Raw genomic sequence first — 19336 nt, 5'->3', positions numbered from 1 at the left:
GCCTTCACATTGTCCCCTGACCCTTGGCCCACACATCCCAAACAGCCCCTGGGGCCTCCATTCTCTCCCCGACATTGGGGAGGAAATGAGGGTGGGTCATTCTCAGACACAAGAAGCAGCAGGAGCAACAGTCCACAGGAGGAGGAGGGTCTCGGCTAGTTTATTTTCTCTCTGGAGGGGTCTTCGGGGAGAGCAGCCCCTGCTGCTCAAGCTGTGGGGAGAGAAAATGGGTAAGGGCCAGGTCTAGTCCAGGGACCCCAGGGCTGGTGGGCAGGAGCCCGGGGTTGGGCGCTGGGGGGGCCCGTGCTGTGGGATTCCAGGGCTGGCTTCAGAGGGGTAGGGTGGGTGAAGCGGGAGAGGAAACACACCCCGTGGGAAGGAGTGGCTTTTGCTGAATGGTGGCTGGGAAGGGTCCTGGTCTGAGTCGGTGTCCGAGTCCCAGGAGGGGTGCGGGGGGCTCAAGCATCGGTGTTCCTTGTAGCCTGTAGGAGGAACAGGTGCTCTTCTGGCTCTCCTTGCATGAACCCTGAATGTGACTCTGCATATGGGTCAGTGTCCCTTGATCATGTCCCTTGAGTATAACTCAATGTGATACCAAAGTATGACTTCAATGACCTTTGAATTTTACTGCAATGGTCCTTAAAAAAGACACTGGTGACCCTGAGTGACCCCTGGATGAAATCACCAGGGACTCCTTAATGTGACCCCAGCTTTAAACCCAGCAGATGTGACCTCCAAATATGGGGTATAGGGGGATTAAATGGTAATGGGAAAAAATACAATAAAGATTAAATTTTAAAAAATATGGCCTCTGAACATGACCTCCATGTGTGAAGTTGAAGAATGACCTCCCCACCCTGGAGTATGGCTCAGCCCCCCTCACCCCTGAGGCTCGCAGCTCTGGGGCGGACCCCCGAGGACATGGTGAGGCCATCAAAGGAGTTCTGCAGCATGTGCACAGCGGACCTGCAGAAAGATGGGGACAGTATGACTCTGGGCTACTTGAGGCTGGGGCAGGGGTGCTGTTGTGGGGGACAGGGGCAGAAGGGAGTCCTGGCTGGAGATGGATGTCTGGACTCAGACAGCTTCCAGGTTCTGGTGATCACGGTTTGATCAGATTGGTAGCCGGGCGGGGCAGATAAGGGTCGGGGCCAGAGGTCAGAGTGGGAGCTGGGCATCACCATATGTCACTCAGCTCCTTCTGGAGGTCATCCCTCCAAGAACCATTGCCTCCTGATGGCATCTCCTCTGTTTCCAGCCAGTTGGATGTTTCACACCCCTGCTGTTTCATCTTGGTCAAGACCTAGGGCCCAGAGAGGGGTGGGGGTGATGAGAGAAGTAATAATAACAATGAAGAGTAGTAATAATAACAATGATGTAAGGTGACCATTAAATAAATGGCACTTATTTCATGTCAGGCTGCCTTCAAAGGGCTTAAGAGTTCATGCAGCTGCTTCTTCAGGCAGGGATGTGTTGTTATACCGATTACACACATGAGGAAACTGAGGCCCCAGAGAGGTGAAGAAACTTGTTCACAGTCACACAGCAGTAAGTGGCAGAACTGAGATTTGAGTCCAGGATTTCTGGCTCCAATCCAATGATGAAGGCTGGCAGAAATCCTCATACCTCCAACCCCCATGGGGTCCCGGTCCCGCCCCCTCTCACCTTGCGGCACTTCACCTGGGTCTTCTGCATCTTCTGGATGTTCACCAAGTTCTCAGTGATCTCTTCCTCCTGTGCCTCTGTGAGGGGAAGGGACTCAGGAGGGCCAGAGAGCAAAAGGACAACTCCCCACACCACACCCCCAGCTGTGGGCTCCAGGCACTCACGGAGCTTCTGATAGATGAAGGTCACCTCCTCCCGAACCAGCTCCAGCTCCTCCCACAGGAATTTCTTGCTGAGGGGATAGTGCAGCCTAGACCCACAGCCCCTGCCCAGGCCCTGGACTCCTGGCCTCCCAATTTGCCCGCCTGTCTCCCCAAGCTTCCTCCACTTTCCATATTCCCATCTGTTCAACCACACAACCCCACAGGCTCCGGCTCCTCCCCCAGCTGCCCACCCACATTTCCCCTCCAGCTACTGTTCCCCCCCCTTTCCTCCTCAGCCCTCAGTCCTCTCCTCCTAACCTCCAGCCTCCCATTCCCTCAGCCTCCTATTGCCCGGCCTCCATCTCCCCACCTTCTGCCTTCCTGACCTCCCACATCCCCAGCCTCTGCCCCCCTCAATTTCCCCACCTCCCAGCTTCCTGATCCCCTGGCCTCCCTCCCATCCCATCTCCAGCTACCTGTCTTCCCTGCCTTCTGGCCTCTCCATCCACACTCTCCCGCAAACACAATGTCTCCTGCCTTCCCCCCATCATCCCGGCCTCTTGTCTCCCAAGGCGGCCATCCCCCTTACTCAGGGCTCTCCCATTCCCCCATCCTGGCCTTCCTTCCCTCCCAAGGCGTTCGGGCTCTTGATCTTGCAACACCCACCTGTCTCGGATCTCCTGGGCCAGCAGCTGCAGGCAGCGGGTAGTGCGGGCCCGCTGCACCTCCTCACTGTCCCGCAAGGTCTTCTGCAGCCCCTCCAGGCCTTGTGCCAGGGCCCCATACAGCTCTTGCTGTCCCTGCTCCATGCCCCACTTGTGTCCATCCTTCTCTGTCTGCCGGCTCGTGGGGCACAGGACTTCTACAGAGACAGTGGCAACTTGACTGAGGCCCAAACAAACCAAGCTCAGCTTTGAACCCATCTTGCTTTAGCCTGGCTGGATCCTGACCCTGAATCCAGACTCATCCACTTCTCTCACACGGACCCAGCTGACCCTGACAGCTCCCAGCCTGACCTTGACCCTAGGCCAATCCTCACCTTCAAGCTGTTGGATCTTGATTTGTTGCAGGCAGCTCTCCTTCTCCAACATGGTCACTGAGTGATTTAGGAACTCGAAAGCCTGAGGGGGAAGAGGTCATGCCTAGAAGTGGGAGGGGGACAGAGGACAGGGCCCGAGGATGCTGGAGGCAGGGCTGGCTCAGGGGGCTAACCTTCGTCTGGGCCTGTAGCTGGTTCTTGAGTGCCTCCAGTTCGCATCGCAGGAGCTTCTGGGTGTCAGGAATCATCGTTGTGGACTTAACTGTGAGCAGAGTTATGGGTCAGCCAGGCTGGGAAGGGTACGGGCAGGGGCAAGTTCAGGGCAGTGGTCAGCAGAAGCTCAGCGTGGGGGTAAGTCAAGGGGCAAGGTCAGGAGAAGGAATCCACTGAGCCTGAGGTAGAGGCAGGAGTAGGGGTCAAGGTCAGAGACAGGGATGGAAGGCAAGGTCAGGGACAAGAGTCAGCTGATGCTGGGGCAGGACTGAGTGGGTAGCAACGGAAGGATTTCACAAAGGCTGATGCAGAGGGTAGAAGTAGGAACAGCAAGTCTTCCACACACAGTCTTGTTGGGAGGGAGGGTTCTCACCCTTGGCTTTGGAAGAGCTGGTCTCCAACGGCTTCTAGGGTAGAGGAATATGAGCGCAGTAGAAATTCATCCGGGGACTGCCTCCTTGCTCACCCCAACCCAGTGTCGGGGCGGGGGTAGTTTGGAAATGAGTTGGGTCTGCTGAGTTCTGGGTGTCCCAGACCCTGAGTACAGGCAAAGCGGCCTTGAGGCACATGTGTGCATTCCTCCCTGGCCTGGACATGCTCAGAAGTGCACTTATGTGGCTGTTACTCTGCATGTGTGGGCCTCCGGGCTGCCCTGGAGAGCACGCACATGCAAAGCCCTGTCGCTGGCCTGGGATCAGGAAATGGCCCTCCTCCTTAGGGGCAAACGACATTGACAATGTCTGCAGGCAGCACCAATAGCAGTCACACATAATCATGTCTAATCCCACAACAACTGCAGCCACACAGACTCAACTTCGGACACAGCCAAGTACTCAAGTCGTTAAGACTCAGGGCACTCACTCATACCCATCTCTGCTGTAATAACCAGACACAGACACATAGGCAGTTATACCCAGAGACAATTATAGACACGACTCCAGCAAGGCACACAATCCCACATCCATTCCATTCATTCCCTCATCCATTAAGACATTTTCACTGCAGGCCTGGCGAGTGCTGGGAGGTGTTCTGGGTGCTGAAGACACATGGTGGGAGGGTTCTTGAGGAGGACTCCCCTGCCCCCAAAACCCCCTCCCTGAGCCCCACAGCAATAGACTGCAGCGCCGGCGCAGGAAGGGGTTTCCCGGGTGGGGGTGACCTTAGTGATGCTCTGATGCCTCTTCACAAGTTCCTGGTCATTACAGTGCTCCTGCGAGGAGTCTGAGTTGAGGAAGGGGGGAGACCCATGTGACCGAGGCCCTGAGTCCCTCCCTGGCTTCCAATCTATACTCGTCACTGTGTTCTCTGAAGCAGCTGGCCCCAAGGTCTCTGGTTCCGGGGTCCTGGACCAGTGAATTGTATAGTCCAAGGTCTTGTCTGGGGAAGTGCCTGGGGATGGGTGAGTGAGGGCTTCCTGAGGGCCAGCCCAGAGCACTCCAGCCCCTCCCAGCTCCCCAGCCCTGAAATAGCCCCTCAACGAACCCCAGTACTTGTCACACTTCCCGTGAGCAAGCAAATACAAGTTGGAGGACGAGGGAGATGAGCAGTAGCAGGGCACAGAGTAGTCAGGGTCCCGGGGTATGCCGGCCAGAAGAGGGTCGCTTTGAGTAGGGAGGACAGGGGGCTGCACTGAGACCAGCCCCCATGTCCTGACACTCCCAGACCCTCCCTGACACCCCAGAGAGGCCTCCTTAATACAGGGCCTCCAGCCCTGGTAGAAGCAGGAGGAAAGATAATCCCAGCCCCAGGGGCTGCGTTGGGCAATGAGAAGGACCCAGAAGACCCCACAGGAGAAAGTGAGGCCTCAGAAGAGTTTAAAAGAAAAAAAGATCTCGCCCCAGCTTGGCTACTGTGGCTCAATGAACTGAGTGCCTGATTGCGAACTGAAAGGCTGCCAGTTCGGTTCCCAGTTGGGGCACATGCCTGGGTTGCGGGCCAGGTCCCCGGTTGGGGATGTGTAACCGATTGATGTATCTTTCAAACACTGATGTTTCTCTCCCTTTCTCCCTCTCTTCCCCCTCTCTAAAAATAAATAAAATCTTGAAAAAAAGAAGAAAAAAAAATCTTAACATTGGGTCCTATAGGAAGAGCATTCCTGGTAGGAAACAGCACGTGCAAGAGCTTGGAGATATGGAATCGTGTGCTCTGTGATGGTAAATTCAGGTTGGAGGCAGAGTCCAAGAGGAAGCAGCTGGGCGGCTTAAGCAAGGCACTGAAAGCCAAGCAGGGGAGTTAGGACCTGGCTCCCCAGGTAATGGGAGCCAAAGTGTATGAACAGGAGACGCAGGGCATATCTAATCAATAAAGTAGCTAAACTGGGGTCCAGGCCCATAGTAGGTGAGGCTGGAAACAGGAAAGAAGTCAGCCCTGGGTTTCATATCCACAGCCCCGCCGCCCCCTTACCTGCCCTTTCAGTATAGTTAGGGCTGGCACAGAGTCACCTGAGCCAGGGGGGTGTCTGGAAAAGCTTCCAGGTGAAGGGCATCTTGCCCTGGGTCACACTCAGCCAGAAAGGCTGCACTCTAGGCCTTTCTGTTCTGCCCTGGCAGAGCCCTCTGGTGCCCTTCCTCTGCCCACTCCTCCTATAAGATTCCTATATACCCTTCAAAACCTCATTCAGCATTTCCTCTGTAAAAGTTTCCTTAATCCTTTTTTAAGCTCATATTTTCTGAGCACCTCCTGAATGTTGGGCACCACCCTCAGCACTCATTGGGTCTTTTATACCCATTCTGTGACAAAGGAGTTATTGTTCTGCCTGAAGTGTTCTGGACTACTTTTTCTAGAGGCACCCGACACCCTCCAGCTGGATGGCTTGGGTTCAAATCCTAGCTCTGCCCCTTCCCAACTGTGCGATGTTGGAAGAGTTACTGAACCTTTCTGAACCCTTCCCTGCCTCAGTGTCCCCAACTATAAAAATGGGATGTCATACTCCCATATTATTGAGTCGTTGTAATTAAGTAAATTAATCCACACCAGTGCCTAACATACAGTAGTGGGAAGGAAACTCAGTGTATGTCCTTGAATGTCACGCCGAGAACTTGGGACCTGGGGACCATAGGAGCCCTAAAATGATTGGAGGGGGAAACGGATGACACTCGGAGTGCCAACTGCAGGCAGATCCCCGGTCGAGCCCCCCTCCCCCTCCCACATCAGTCGTTCCTCGCGAAGTCCCTCCCGGGAGAGTTCTTGGGGTGGGGGCGGGGTCATTACCCTGGGCCCCGTCCCTCGGACCGTGAATCCTGCACCCGTCCGGCTCCGGACTTCTTTCAACCCCCACCTACCACATACCACCTGCTCATGCTCTCCCATCAGGGGCCGCGAAGCCAGTCCCCAGCTGTGACGCTGAAATTTGATCCTGGGGGACACCATCGCTTTAAACCAAGAGGAGCCCAGAGGCAGTCACAGAGAGGGGTGGGGCTGGCTTTTAGCTCCGCCCCCGCCGATGTAGCCTGAAGCTTCTTCAGCGCCTTTCCTCTTCCGCAGATCTTAGGGGACTCCGTGTAATTGGATAAAATCGAGGTGAAGGGGCGGGATTTTCGGCTCGTTTCTGCTAGTCGATTAGTCAGTATCTAATAGGGCGGTACAAGAGGCGGCAGGTTACGATTGGATTGGCTTCGCGTACAGCAGGGAGTCGGGACGAGTTCTTGGTCCCTCAAGGAGAGGTGGTGGAGGAGGTCCGCGGGAATAAGATATCCAGTCTTGCCCGCCTGGTACCGGAGATCCGGTCCCGGCGTCTCTGGTCTGGTTCTTCTGGGTGTTGCGGGTTGAGGTCCGGATTTCTACTGTTGGGGTCGGTGTCTTCGAGATGAGATTTGAGGGTTTTCCAAGACTAATGGAGTCTCGAAGGGTGCTTTGGGGATCTTCATAGCGGTATCTGCGATCTTGTTATGAAAGGAGCCTTTCCTGTTAGAACTGGGACCCCGAAGTGATATTTGGGAGTCACCGAGGTGATTTCTGAATATCTAGGGCTACGAGCTTGAGCTTCTGGGTCTGAAATTTGGGGGTGCTCGGAGGTGGCATGGATATTAGGGTACAGAGAGCCTGAGATCTTGAGGGCTAACACTTAGAGAGATGGGGTCGGGGGTTGTCGCAGGACTGCTGAGTCTTCCCCACTTCTATTCTTGGGTTGCTATCCCTAGATAACTGTTGGATTGGCCTTACGCAGGCTCACAGAGTCTGAAGGCCGTGTACCAAAGATAAAGCTCTGAGCTACCCTGTGCCTCCTTCGCAGGCGTGCAAGATGGAGGAAGGCGGGAACCCAGGAAGCCTGACTAAGGTGGTCCATCTACTGGTCTTGTCCGGGGCCTGGGGCATGCAAATGTGGGTGACTTTCGTCTCAGGTAGGGACCCTCTGTCTGGACGCCGTGGATACCCAGGGTGGGGACAGGCAGGAGAGGGAGACCTGGAGTGTCCTAACAGGCTAACAGGCGTGTGTCCCGTACACCCCACAGGCTTCCTGCTTTTCCGAGGCCTTCCCCGACATACCTTCGGTCTTGTGCAGAGCAAACTCTTCCCTTTCTATTTTTACATCTCCATGGGCTGTGCCTTCATCAACTTCTGCATCTTGGTTCCACAACACACCTGGGCTCAGCTCACATTCTGGAAGGCCAGCCAGGTATGCAGACTTGGGCTTCGCTACCCTCTGAAGACTCATTCTCAGGACCCCACTGAGCACCTATGGCCACAGCTTCGTGAGAATTCAAACAAACAAACGAATTGCCCCTTCTTCCTGGTGGATGCAAAGCTAGGCTCTAGACACCCCTGAGTAGTTCACAGGCTGTACAACCATTCCCAGCAGCCCTGTCTGTCACCCCATGGCTCTCAGCTGGCTGCTGCTCCCTCTTCTCCCTCTGGTCGGGCCTGCTGCCAAGCTGTGGTGACTCAGCTGGGCTGGGGCACTGACCCCAGCTCATTGTTTAAAAACTAGCCTGACTGGGAATTTACAGTCCCCCACCCCCATCCACACATATTCCCAGGCACCGGGCAAGGGACCTCTGGATCTCATATATCTTGCCCTCCCTCTGCCCCTATTGTGTTCCTCAGATGTGGGCAGGTAAAGCCTGACAGGGATTTCAAGAATAATCCCACAGAGACAGGAGAGGATTATGGGTAACCAAAACTTTAAGGACTCTTTCTTCACTCCTGTGAGCCCAATGTCAGCTTCTGGGGTCTGGGCTGGGGCCACAGAGGTGATGGGCCCTGTCTTAGGCTCTCTGTTTTGGAGAAATGAGGGAACGGTTATTGTGCTCTGCCTCGATTTGGAAAAGAGAGTTTCTGCCCTGAGATACCCTCAGTTTATGGGAAGAGAGGAGAAGAGGAGACAAGGCTATGTTCTGGAAATGTCCAGTCTGGGTGTCCGAAGAGAGGAGGCTCGAAAATTTTTACGGGGATAGAGGAGACGGTGATACGGGGGTTTTCCGTCTGGTTTCAGGGTGTGAGAACTGGAGCTCTGGTTGGGGCCCCTAGGCTGGATTTGGGGAAGGAGGGAGGCCTAGCTTTGATCCAGTGCTGTCCCCCATCACCCTCTGAACTTTGAGGATGCAGAAGAACCCTCTGGAGGGCCCCTTCTGCCTCCCAGGCATGGCTCACCTTCTCCTTCCGCTACCCCCTCCAGCTCTGCCTGCTGTTCCTGAGCCTCACGCTTGCCACTGTCAATGCCCGTTGGCTGGAGCCCCGAACCACAGCTGCCATGTGGGCCCTGCAGACCATGGAGAAGAAGCAGGGCCTGGGTGGGGAGGTGCCAGGCCGCCACCAGGGCCCCGACCCCTACCGCCAGCTGCGGGACCAGGACCCCAAGTACAGTGCCCTCCGCCAGATCTTCTTCCGCTACCATGGCCTGTCCTCCCTTTGCAACCTGGGCTGCCTCCTAAGCAATGGGCTCTGTCTGGCAGGCCTCGCCCTGGGCCTCAGGAACCTCTAGCACTCACTGCCTCTTTGTCCCTGCTGGACCCCCAAATGTCAATAAACCCTTCTTTGGAAATGGCTGCTGTTATATTTCTCCAACTGAGAAGCAGGGGGGAGCGTGGTAGATAAGGGTGGAGCTGAGGGTTTCCATTTCCCCATTCACAAGGCATAATGATTTGGAGTGTTAAGCTATTGCAGCCCCTAAGCTCTTCCTATAAGTGCCCATTTGCTGAGCACCCACTGTTGCCAGACATGGAGCTAATCACTGCATGTTCCATATATTGTAATAATAACTGGTTGTGATCCCTAGGGGACAAGCATATTTCTCACCCCATTAATATTGGGGGCGGCTATGTGACTTGCTTTGGCCGATGAAATGTGACCAGAGATCCCACCAGTCATTTCCAAAGGGAAGGGTACAATGGTTCTCTCCTTATCCATGAGGGAACATATTCCAAGATCCCCAGTGGATGCCTGAAACCATGGATGGTACCAAACCCTATATATACTATGTTTTTTCGTATATGTGCATACCTTTTCAGTTAAAGCATTCTATGGCTTCTCTGGCATATCTGAGTTGCCAGCATCACTACTCTTGTGATTTGGAGCCATTATTGAATAAGGGTTACTCAAAACACCAGCACTGTGATACCACAACACTTGATCTAGTAAGTGACTAACAGGTGGAGAGTGCCCACAGCATGGATATGCTGGGCAAAAGGGGGATTCATGTCCAGGTGGGATTCAGAAGGATGGTGCCCCATTTCATTATGTTATTCAGAATGGTGCATGATTTTAAACTTATAAATTGTTTATTTCTAGAATTTTCCATGTGATAGTTTCAGACCATGGTTGACCGTGGGTAACTGAAACCATGGAGAGGAAACTGTGGGTAAAGAAGGACTACTACACAAGCCAGTGCATAATTCCCCACATTTTCCCTTCTGCACAATGACCAGCGTGAGTGAGAAGCAAACCTTAGGTGTTGGATGCCATGGGAGTTTTGGGACTGCTTGTTACTGAGCATATGCCAGCCCTTCCTGACTGAAGCATGTCACTATGTTCTTTCTCGTGGCAGTCCTTAGAGGCACCTGCTGTTCTCCTGAAGCAATGGGGTTCAGAGAAGTTCAGCAAGTGGCTTCAGGTGGAGTTGTTGGGATTTGAAACCAGCAAAGCCTGAACTATTTTAAGTGCAGATCCTCTCCTACTAGCATAAGGAAAACTCTAGGATCCCAAATAGGGCTAGAGGTGCCAAATTTTCTCACTGTGTGGCTGCCCCTCTCTGAGGCTCAGTTCCCTTATCCGTAAAAAAGGAATTAATTCCTAGGGCCCTTAAGAGTATTTGGCAAAGGGACCTAGCCCACTTTAGGGTCAGGCGCTGCAATGTGCAAACTAATTTAGACCAGAGCCTGCACACACCCTGTGAGGTGGAGGCTCTTCATCTCACAGGGTACTTGTATCAACCATTTGACTTTAGAGGAAAGTGAAGCCTTGAGAGGTTGGTTGGTTGGTTGGTTGGTTAGTTGAAGAGAGAGCAGGGGGAGGGAGGGAGAAAAAACATTGATTTGTTGTTCCACTTATTTATATACTAATTGGTTGATTCTTGTATATTTGCCCTGATCGCCATGGAATCTGCAACCTTTGCATATCCGGACCCTGCTCTAACCAACTGAGCAACCCGGCCAGGGCCCCAGAGAGTTTTTTAAGTAACTTGTCCAAAGTCACAGGTCTAGAAGCGGTGGGGCTGGGATTCTAACCTGCCTGCAGAATCCGCGTTCTCAACTGCTCTGCGCATAGTAGGACCTCTCTAGGTAGTTTGTTGAGGAGTGGGCTCCAGATCACTGCGCACTCGGGGCTGCTTCCAGGCCCTACCCCGACTTTCTACAGGCCCCGCCCCGGGCTCGGCCCCGCCCTGCCCTCCCTCGGGAGCCGCCCCTCCTCCCCGGCCTGGGCGGAGCCGGCTCGGGATCCGGGTGGCTGAGGCTAGCGGCGGCGGTGGCTTTCGCTGTGGGGTCGGGGTCGCGGTCGCGGCCGAGGGCAGGCCGCAGCGAGTTCGGAAGCGAAAACCCCGCAGGCAGCGACGCCACGCGAGGTGATCCCCTCGGAGGGAGCGCGCCCTGCCCCTCACCTCCGTGTCCCAGCAGGTCTCGGGGAGCAGGGGTCTTGGGGAGGCCCTGGGGGAACAAAGGCAGGCGGCTGGGGACGCCTCTTCCCTCGCCCCCACCCAGCTGGGCTCATCGGGGACGTTAATGGGGGCGCGGGCGGGGCGGAGAGCCCAGCTGGGAACTTGAGATTGGGACCATATGGCGATGGGAGGAAGCTCCTGAGCTCCCCTGCACTGGTGGGGCGCTCCAAAGCCAGCGAAGAGGGACGGGGCCAAGTCCCAGGATCCTTATCAAGTGCCAGGCGTGAGGGAGGATGGGCAGATTGTCAGAAAGAGGTGGGACCCGCTGACAGGTGGGCTGGGGATGAGGCGGGGGCTTCCAGGCTGGGAGCCCTGCCTCGCTTGGGGAAAAGCTTCCTGTCTCTGGTCTTCCCCTCAAACTCGTTCTCCCGGAACACGGGGTGGGGCTGAGGGCTGGGCAGGAAAGGGGGGCCGGCTGTGTCCTCCTTTAAAATGGAAAAAAGCCCCACAGGCAATTGAGAAAGAGCTTTGCCAGGGGTTCCTCTACGGGTGTGCCCTCCATTCACTCAGGTCTTCTGGAACCTACCTGTGTGGCTTAGGGAGAAGCCATAGACAGCTGGGGAAACTGAGGTCTAGGGAGGCCATGAAGGCTGAGGTGGTGTCTTGGACCCACATAATGCATCCCACAACAGGGATACATTGCCAGGAAAAAAAGGACCAGGAGTGCAGGGGAGCGGTGGTCCTGGCCGTGGGGTTCTTGATTGTTAGGTGACTGGGGTGGTTTCCTTCTGTTTGAGGATCATCACCCTGGCCTCCATGGGCTGGGGCTGGACTGAGTCAGCTCGAGATGGGCCCGGCCCATTTGATAAACAGAAGGTGGCATTTGGGGCCAGAGCTAGGCTTGTACCTGGGTTGGATCACTGAAATCCTCTCCCTGTGGGGATCGGGGAAGGGGTTAAATTTGGCTTGGGTGGGGGTAGAGCAGGCACCCTGGTAGTGGCCAACACCTGCCAAAGTCAACACCCAGGCTGCAAGGGGGGACTCTACCAGCTGGTAGGCCCCCCTTCCCCCAGCTCCGCACTGGCTGCTCACCAGGGGGCAAAGTCCACACCTGTACCTTCCACAGGGTCTGGTTCCTCAGCAGCCAGAGGAGGCACTCCATATGCCCCCCAACCTGGGCTCGTGCCTTTGCCAAACATCCCCATTTTCCAGAGGAGGACACTGAGTCCTGGAGAGAGCAAGTGATACATCCGGGGTCACTTGGCCCCCAAGAAGCGGAGCCGGTGTTTGAACCTAGGTACACACTGGAGCTGTTTCTTGTCTTTTATTTACCTACAGGGCTCCTTGCCGCTCCCCCAACAGGCTTCCCGCCAGGATGGCGTCAGCTGGAGACCCCCACGCTGGCCCACGTGATGCAGCAGACCAGAACTTCGACTACATGTTCAAGCTCCTGCTCATTGGCAACAGCAGCGTGGGCAAGACGTCCTTCCTGTTCCGCTATGCAGATGACTCCTTCTCACCTGCTTTCGTCAGCACCGTGGGCATTGACTTCAAGGTCAAGACTGTCTACCGCCACAACAAGAGGATCAAGCTGCAGATATGGGTGGGCCGGGCAGCTCTCTGTGGGTCTGCAGCCGGGGAGGGCCTGGGGTTTCTCCAGGGACATCCATGGGAGGGTATAGGGCTGTGGGAAGGGGCCCCGGGTGAGAGAGAGTAGCCCAGTCGGGGAAGGGGCATTGGGTAGGTGTGAAGAGTAGGGGAGTGTTATCTATGAGGGGAATTCATCAGAGTAAGAGGATAATGCCCTGCCCTGTGAGGTATGAGGGGGATTCAGTAGTAACCCAAGGCAGTTAGAAGTCCTGGTGACTAATGGAAGAGGAGTTTGGGTACCATGCCAGGTGTGAGCCCAGAGGCCCCCATTGAGCCTGCTGGGTGTCAGAGCCACCTTCTGGCCCCCAAAGCAGCTGTTGGTGACTATGGTAGCAAGCACCAGGGTATCTGGTCCAGATGATTCCAGTTTGTGGCCATTAAGTTGGTTCCTGGAAATGAGGTCAAAGGGGTTGTAAGTCTGCGAGAGGCACTGACCCTTAAGACTGGGAATTCCTCAAGGGCAGGATGAAGTCTCTCCCGTCAGATTGGAGCAGTGAGGGCAGGTCCATGTCTCCACCATCAGACAAGAGGGTTGCAAACAGCTCCATGTCTCTCCCATCAGACTAGGGATGTTAGCACATGACTCTGAAGGGATGCAGTGGGGAAGAGGGTGGCTTCTAGTCGGCTGACCCCCCTGTTCCCCAGGACACGGCAGGACAGGAACGGTACCGTACGATCACCACAGCCTACTACCGCGGAGCCATGGGCTTCCTGCTCATGTACGACGTGGCCAACCAGGAGTCCTTCACCGCCGTGCAGGACTGGTGAGTGCTTGCCGACCACTGATCCCCTGATCTTTGTTCTCTCCCCTGACCCAAATCTCTGGACTAACAGCCTTCAAACTCCACAGGGCCACACAGATCAAGACCTACTCCTGGGACAACGCACAGGTCATCCTCGTGGGGAACAAGTGTGACCTGGAGGATGAGCGTGTCGTGCTTGCCGAAGACGGCCAGAGGCTCGCCAATGACCTCGGTTAGTGCGCATCCCCCAGCTCAGATCCCAGGCCCAGCCACAGCCTCCAGCCCTTGGCTCTTCGAGGATCTGCCCGGCAGCATGCACCCATGCATGCTGCTTTCTCCACTTAATTCCAGGGGACTCCCCCGCAGAACCCCCTCCCTGACTGCTGCCCTGGGAACCCAGACTCAGAAATCTGTGTCTGGAAATTTACCCCACAAACATCTTCACCCATGTGGGAAGCGGCGATTATATCAAGTGGCAGTACTGTTAGTAGCAGGGGGAAACCTTTGCAACCTCTCAGATGTCTCATAGTGGAGGAAGCAACAGAACATAAAGTATACTCACGTGGTAGACTACTATGCAGCCATGAACAAGGAGGAGGGAGTTCTTTATGTTCTGCTATGGCAGGGTTTCTGGCTTACAAGGCTAAGTGGGAAAAGCAAAATGCAGAATAGCAGGTATGGCTACTTCCTTTAGTTCAGGCAGGGGTCAGCGAACAATTGCTTAAAGAGCCAGATAGGAAATATTTTTGGTCGTAGGATTTCTGTTGCAATTATTCAGCTCTGCCTGAAAGCAGCTGTAGACAATACATCAGCGGATGAGTGTGAATGCCAGGAAAACTTTGATAAAAACAGGCAAGGGGCCAGGTTTGGCCTGCATCTTGGAGTTTGCCAACACCTGCATTAGTGTATAAGAAGGAGGAGAATAAGGATTATCCTTTTAATTCTCATCCAATACAGAGTTGCCTAAAGGAACTCTGAAAGGATACAGAAGGATCTAGTGACTGCGACGACCTGTGTGTCTAAAAATGGGTGGCTGGAAACCAGGGTGGAAGAGGGATTTTTCCATTTATTTATATTCTTTTTTTAAAGATTTTATTTATTTACTTTTAGAGAGAGTGGGAGGGAGAAAGAGAAGAAGAGAAACATAAATGTACAATGTCCGTTGCCTCTCACATGCCCCCTACTGGGGACCAGGCACGTGCCCTGACTGGGAATCAAACCAGCGACCTTTTGGTTCGCCAGCTGGTGCTCAATCCACTGAGCCACATCGGCCAGTAGATTATCTTTTTGAATCAGAGGAATGAATTATCTATTCAAAATTTAAGCTCAATGAAAATCTTGTCATAGAGTATTCTAGTGATCTAGGCCACTTTCCTTACAGGAGGTGGCGTGACTACTGCAGGGCAGGACGGGTTAAGAACCCAGACTCATGCTAGAACCCCAGTCTGCAAGCCGCTGCTCTGTGACCTGGGACACATTACCTCCCCTCTCTGTGTTTCCATTTCTCCACCTAGGAAACAGGTGAAATAGTGTCTACTTCATAGGGCCGTGAGAAAGATTAAATAGGCAAATGCTGGCTTCGGTTGAATATTAACTCATATTATTTCTCGACCACTTTGTGATCTTGTATTGGTGACTCCATCTCTCTGGGTCCTCACTTCCCTGTGTGTCAAATGGAAAGAATAACAGCCCCACCTTACTGGGCCATCAAGGGGGTTAAATGAGTTATAACAGGTGAAGCAGTTATAGCAGAGTCTGGCACACGGGTAGGTTGCTTCTAAGTGTTAGTTGACATTATTGCGAGCTACTGTTTATGACCACATGTCAAACTCTTAAGCACCATATGGTCCTCAAAGCCTCAAATATTCACTATCTGGTCCTTTACAGAAAAAGTCCAGGGACCTCCGGACCATAACAGTCCCCTTGCTCTTTTTTCTTGTCGTCAATTTGTTGGAGAAACTGAGTCTTTGTTCTATGGAACGTCTTCCATTTGAGATGTGGCTCTTTGCTCCCTCATTTAACCTCTGTCCCTTGTTTAGCCTGGGTGTCATAACTGGGAGTCCTAGATCCCCAGTTTGCCTGGAACTGGGGAAGTCAGCCCTAATCCAGTCGTGGGCCGGGATGCTTGTGATGCTGCCCGCACCTTTCTGCAGAGAACGTCTAGTGACTGGGTTGAGGGGCGATTCCCACTCTGTCATTGAGTTTAAAATACCAGACTACAAAGCAAAAGTTAGAATTTGACCTCAATTTTGTAAAAAAACAAAACAAAACAAAACCACACGCACGCGTGCACACACACCCCCTACAAACCCAACAATTGTGTATTTGTATTTTTAAAACGTAGAAAGCTAAATATCAAAAACACCAACAGTAATTGTTTCTGGGTGATGAAATTACAAATAGCTTTAATATTTTTCTTGGTATTTTTCAACAGTGTCTAGCCTCTCTAGCAAATATTTGTGATGAGAAAAAAAAAGTATGATTTTTTTTTTTAAAAAAAAAGGACTCAAGATTGTTTGAGGCAGAGCCACACATGTTTAAGGAAATGCCAGATTTACCCAGGAAGACAGTGGGGTGACATTGATGATCACTCTGTTCAGAATAGAAAATCTGAATTCGTGTCTGGCCTCTGTCGTTCATTCATTATTCATTCATTCATCCAATCACTGAGCAAGCAGGTCCCCAGCACCTGCTCCATGCCAGGCATGGGCTGCAGAGAAGACCAGACAGACAGAAATCCTCTCCTCTTGGAGCTCATGGTCTAGTAGCGGAGATGGATAGGAAACAGATGATTACACAACTAACTATTGAATTACAGTTACTTTTTTATAGCGCAGCATGGTGAGCGCTGGGGCAGAGGCTCATTCACCCTGCCCAGTGTGTACTGTGGGGGGTGTTTGTCTGAATTTTTGGCCCATCTTGGCGGGTATGGCAGGTGGGGTCACATTGGGGACCTTTCAGGGACAGCTCCCTGCAGGTAGATCCTTAACCAACCTTTTAGGGGTGCAAGAAGGGTCGTCCCTTATTTTCAGGTTGACTGGCCACTTTTTGAGGGACCTTGGGTAAGTCCCTAAAGCATTTGTTCTACCTCCCCGCTTTGGGAGGGCAAACAGGTTATGATGTCACTAAGAATATGCTCAGTTAACTTCCATCCGTCCTCCCCAGAAGGAGAGGCCAGCCAAAACCCAAAGTGGTACAATAGGAATATTTATTATTATTTACTTGTATTTAAAATATTTATTTAATATTTATTAACTGTTGTTGTTTGAGCGGGGCAGCCTGGGTGTGAATCCTGGTCCTGCCCCATGTTACCTACATGAATTTAGATGACTAGTTTTCCCTTTCTGTGCCTCAGTTTCCTCATCTATAAAATGGGTTATAACACGAGGAAGCTCAGAGTATCATTAAAGGTGTTTATTTACGTAAAGCACTTAGAAAAGTGCCTGATAAGCACTCTTTATCATTATTATCATTATTACCATTTTTAGTGCATTCTCTAGGCCAGCGACTATGCATTGCACACTCTCCACAAACACTGGGAAACCTGCCGCTATCTCCCTGACAGAGGCTACGGACTGGTAGGCCCCCGGGCTGAAACCAGTCTTTAGCTATGTTTTATTTGGTCTTGAGCACATTCTCCAGAACATTTCAAAAGTCTACATAAACACCTAGCTTCGTGGACACCCTCACTGTACCTTCCTGTGCAATACGATTGGGTGGAAGGTAAGCTGCAGCCACCCATGGACACCCATGCCCTCTGGGCACCAGAATGTTACTACTTGGACTCTTTTTTGCAGCCGCTGCCTTGGGACAAAGAGATTCTTAGGATAGTTCAGAGCCAGGCTGCTGCCACAGGTTTTTATCTGCACGATTCCCCTTTTAGACAAGCAAACTGAGGATCAGAGAGACTAAGCGCTCAGCCAAGGCCCCACAGCTGCCTAACAGGCAGGACTGGGCTCGGAACCCAGATCTAGACGATGCCACAGCCCAGGCTATGCCCCTTAGGGTTTCACAGGTGTCTCCGCCTATGCCCCTCCAGGTTTTGAATTCTTCGAGGCCAGTGCGAAGGAGAGCATCAACGTGAAGCAGGTCTTTGAGCGCCTGGTGGACATCATTTGTGAGAAGATGAATGAGTCCCTGGAACCCGGCTCCAGCCCGGGCAGCAATGGGAAAGGCCAGACCTTGGGGGATGCCCCACCTCCCCAGCCCAGCAGCTGCAGCTGCTAGAGATGGTCCCCAGCCCCCCACCCACCCCCTCGGCAGGGAATGTGACTGAGGCATAAGCCACAAGGGCTGTTTCCAAGCTCAGGGCGCCCCCTTCCCTCCTGTCCGCTGTCAGTTGCCCCCCACTCCCCGCATGGCTCGTTTTCTCACTGAAGCTGCCAGCCCGTCCAAGCAGCCCTGTCACAGGCTCCGGACCCTGGGGACTCTGCATTAGAGACAGGGTCTGGGGATGTTGATGTGCACAAGCTTGCTGCTTTAGTGCGGGCGCATGGGCAGCCTGTGGGGCGTCCACAGTGCCTTCTGGGTTAGAGCCATTGTCCACATCCATTCTGAGTTAGGCATTGCCTGGAGTTCACGAGCGGGCCGGAGATGGTTTGCCTTCTTCCTCCTGGCTTGTGGGTTGTCAGAGTTCATCCCTGGGGATGTGGGAGGTGGCTCCTTGTTCAGGACCCCCTGCTCTGGTTCTGAGCCTGCCTACAAACCTCCTCTGATCTTGAGGCTCCAAGGCGGGGAAGTGACTTTGACCCCAGCAGACCCCTCCCTTCTGGTCTGCAGATCCTCTGCCTGTGAAAACAGTATTAAAGCAGCTTTACCTGTTGTGAAGGGATAGGGATATAGGGAGGGAGGGCCCCCCTGGCTTCGGGAGCCCCAGAAGTGCCTTCTGAGTTTCCCCAGGATTCCACAACACCCATGACCCTGCCACTGTTTTGTCTCATCCAAGGTGTCGCTGATCTGAGATTGAATTGTGGAGTTGCGCACTGTGTTAGGCCAGGCAGACTCGCCTTACTGCACGGCGCTTTTTCCAAGAGTTAGCCTCAGAGCCAGGAGCCCCAGCCTTTGCGCCCCAACCTGCCTCCCAGGGCCCATTTGGCTGGTGATGTTTTAAGCAAGGTCTTTCCACACCTTACATCCTGCTAGTAAAGGAAATTGAGCAATGTTCCCAGAGGCTGCCCTTGCTGGTGACCTTCTGATGTAAGGACTTGGGCTCCTTTCACTTGAGGATTGGTGAAGACCCAGTGTCCGTTTCCTGAGCCATGTCATCGGTGGGGCCCAGCAATGGGACCTTTTTTTTTTTTTTGCTAATGGAGGAGTCACTGTAAGGGATGTTTTGGGTTTGAGCCAGAAGAGTGAGAGGGGAGGGTTGTGTAACTGCGACGGCCACTGGCACTTCCTGATAAAGCTTGGGAGTGGCGCGCTGAGGAGGGATGGGCTGGGACCCATCTCCCTGACAACTCCCATCTCCGTGGGGGGCTTGGGCTCCCAGCTGCCCGTGGCTCCTGCTGGGAGGTTATGTGCAGTTTGGGGATCTGCCATCTTCACACGCCCCCGCCACAGCTCAGTGGCCCTTCTTGCCTAGCAAAGGCCAAACTCCAGTGGCGGACACCTTTCTGCCCTGGAACACTCGACACCTCATAACTTGACAGACACTGTGAGCTGCCTAAACAGATAGTTTGTGTTCCCGATTTTATTCTCCCAGCTCTTGCTGACAAATGACCTGAAGCCTTAAATTTCTCAGCCTCCTTTAGGGCATGGGGAAGGCCTGGTTCAAGTTTAACGTAGCTCTTACCTTTATAGAAGCTCTAGATTGAATCTATTTCGAGAGGGCCCTCTTTACCCCATACCAGGATCT

The 19336-nt window shown here is 53.4% G+C and overlaps 3 protein-coding genes across 8 annotated transcripts; 2 read left to right on the top strand and 1 right to left on the bottom strand.

Moving 5' to 3' along the window:
• Positions 1 to 145: 145 nt before the first annotated feature.
• On the bottom strand, positions 146 to 6470 carry CCDC159 (coiled-coil domain containing 159). Of its 2 annotated transcripts, XM_054562268.1 has the most exons (12): positions 6342 to 6470; positions 4220 to 4449; positions 3434 to 3467; positions 3021 to 3109; positions 2848 to 2929; positions 2475 to 2670; positions 1830 to 1897; positions 1666 to 1742; positions 1182 to 1303; positions 884 to 966; positions 369 to 482; positions 146 to 211 (listed from the first exon to the last, which is right to left on the bottom strand). In XM_054562268.1, exons 1-12 carry the CDS (start codon positions 6427 to 6429, stop codon positions 207 to 209), a joined length of 1188 nt encoding a protein of 395 aa, XP_054418243.1. In that variant the 5' UTR covers positions 6430 to 6470; the 3' UTR covers positions 146 to 206. The 2 variants fall into 2 exon arrangements, with proteins under 2 accessions (XP_054418243.1, XP_054418244.1); XM_054562269.1 differs by lacking the exon at positions 4220 to 4449 and having other exon boundaries at positions 6342 to 6424.
• A 161-nt stretch (positions 6471 to 6631) lies between these two features.
• On the top strand, positions 6632 to 9030 carry TMEM205 (transmembrane protein 205). 5 transcript variants are annotated; one of them, XM_054562254.1, is made up of 4 exons: positions 6632 to 6829; positions 7292 to 7400; positions 7512 to 7675; positions 8675 to 9030. In XM_054562254.1, exons 2-4 carry the CDS (start codon positions 7301 to 7303, stop codon positions 8978 to 8980), a joined length of 570 nt encoding a protein of 189 aa, XP_054418229.1. In that variant the 5' UTR covers positions 6632 to 6829; positions 7292 to 7300; the 3' UTR covers positions 8981 to 9030. The 5 variants fall into 5 exon arrangements, with proteins under 5 accessions (XP_054418229.1, XP_054418230.1, XP_054418228.1 ...); XM_054562255.1 differs by having other exon boundaries at positions 6633 to 6799; XM_054562253.1 differs by having other exon boundaries at positions 6634 to 6850.
• A 1904-nt stretch (positions 9031 to 10934) lies between these two features.
• On the top strand, positions 10935 to 17719 carry RAB3D (RAB3D, member RAS oncogene family). Its single transcript, XM_054562058.1, has 5 exons — positions 10935 to 11056; positions 12428 to 12692; positions 13385 to 13503; positions 13590 to 13714; positions 17522 to 17719. The coding sequence occupies exons 2-5, from the start codon at positions 12465 to 12467 to the stop codon at positions 17707 to 17709; spliced, it is 660 nt and encodes a 219-aa protein (XP_054418033.1). The 5' UTR covers positions 10935 to 11056; positions 12428 to 12464; the 3' UTR covers positions 17710 to 17719.
• The last annotated feature ends 1617 nt before the right edge of the window (positions 17720 to 19336 follow it).

Source organism: Pteronotus mesoamericanus, unplaced genomic scaffold (assembly GCF_021234165.1).
Source record: "Pteronotus mesoamericanus isolate MK-2021 breed Mesoamerican mustached bat unplaced genomic scaffold, CSHL_Meso_final scaffold_636, whole genome shotgun sequence".
NCBI classification, from domain to species: domain Eukaryota; kingdom Metazoa; phylum Chordata; class Mammalia; order Chiroptera; family Mormoopidae; genus Pteronotus; species Pteronotus mesoamericanus.
Note: the sequence above shows the minus strand (reverse complement) of the source record. Positions and strands in the feature narration are given on the sequence as shown.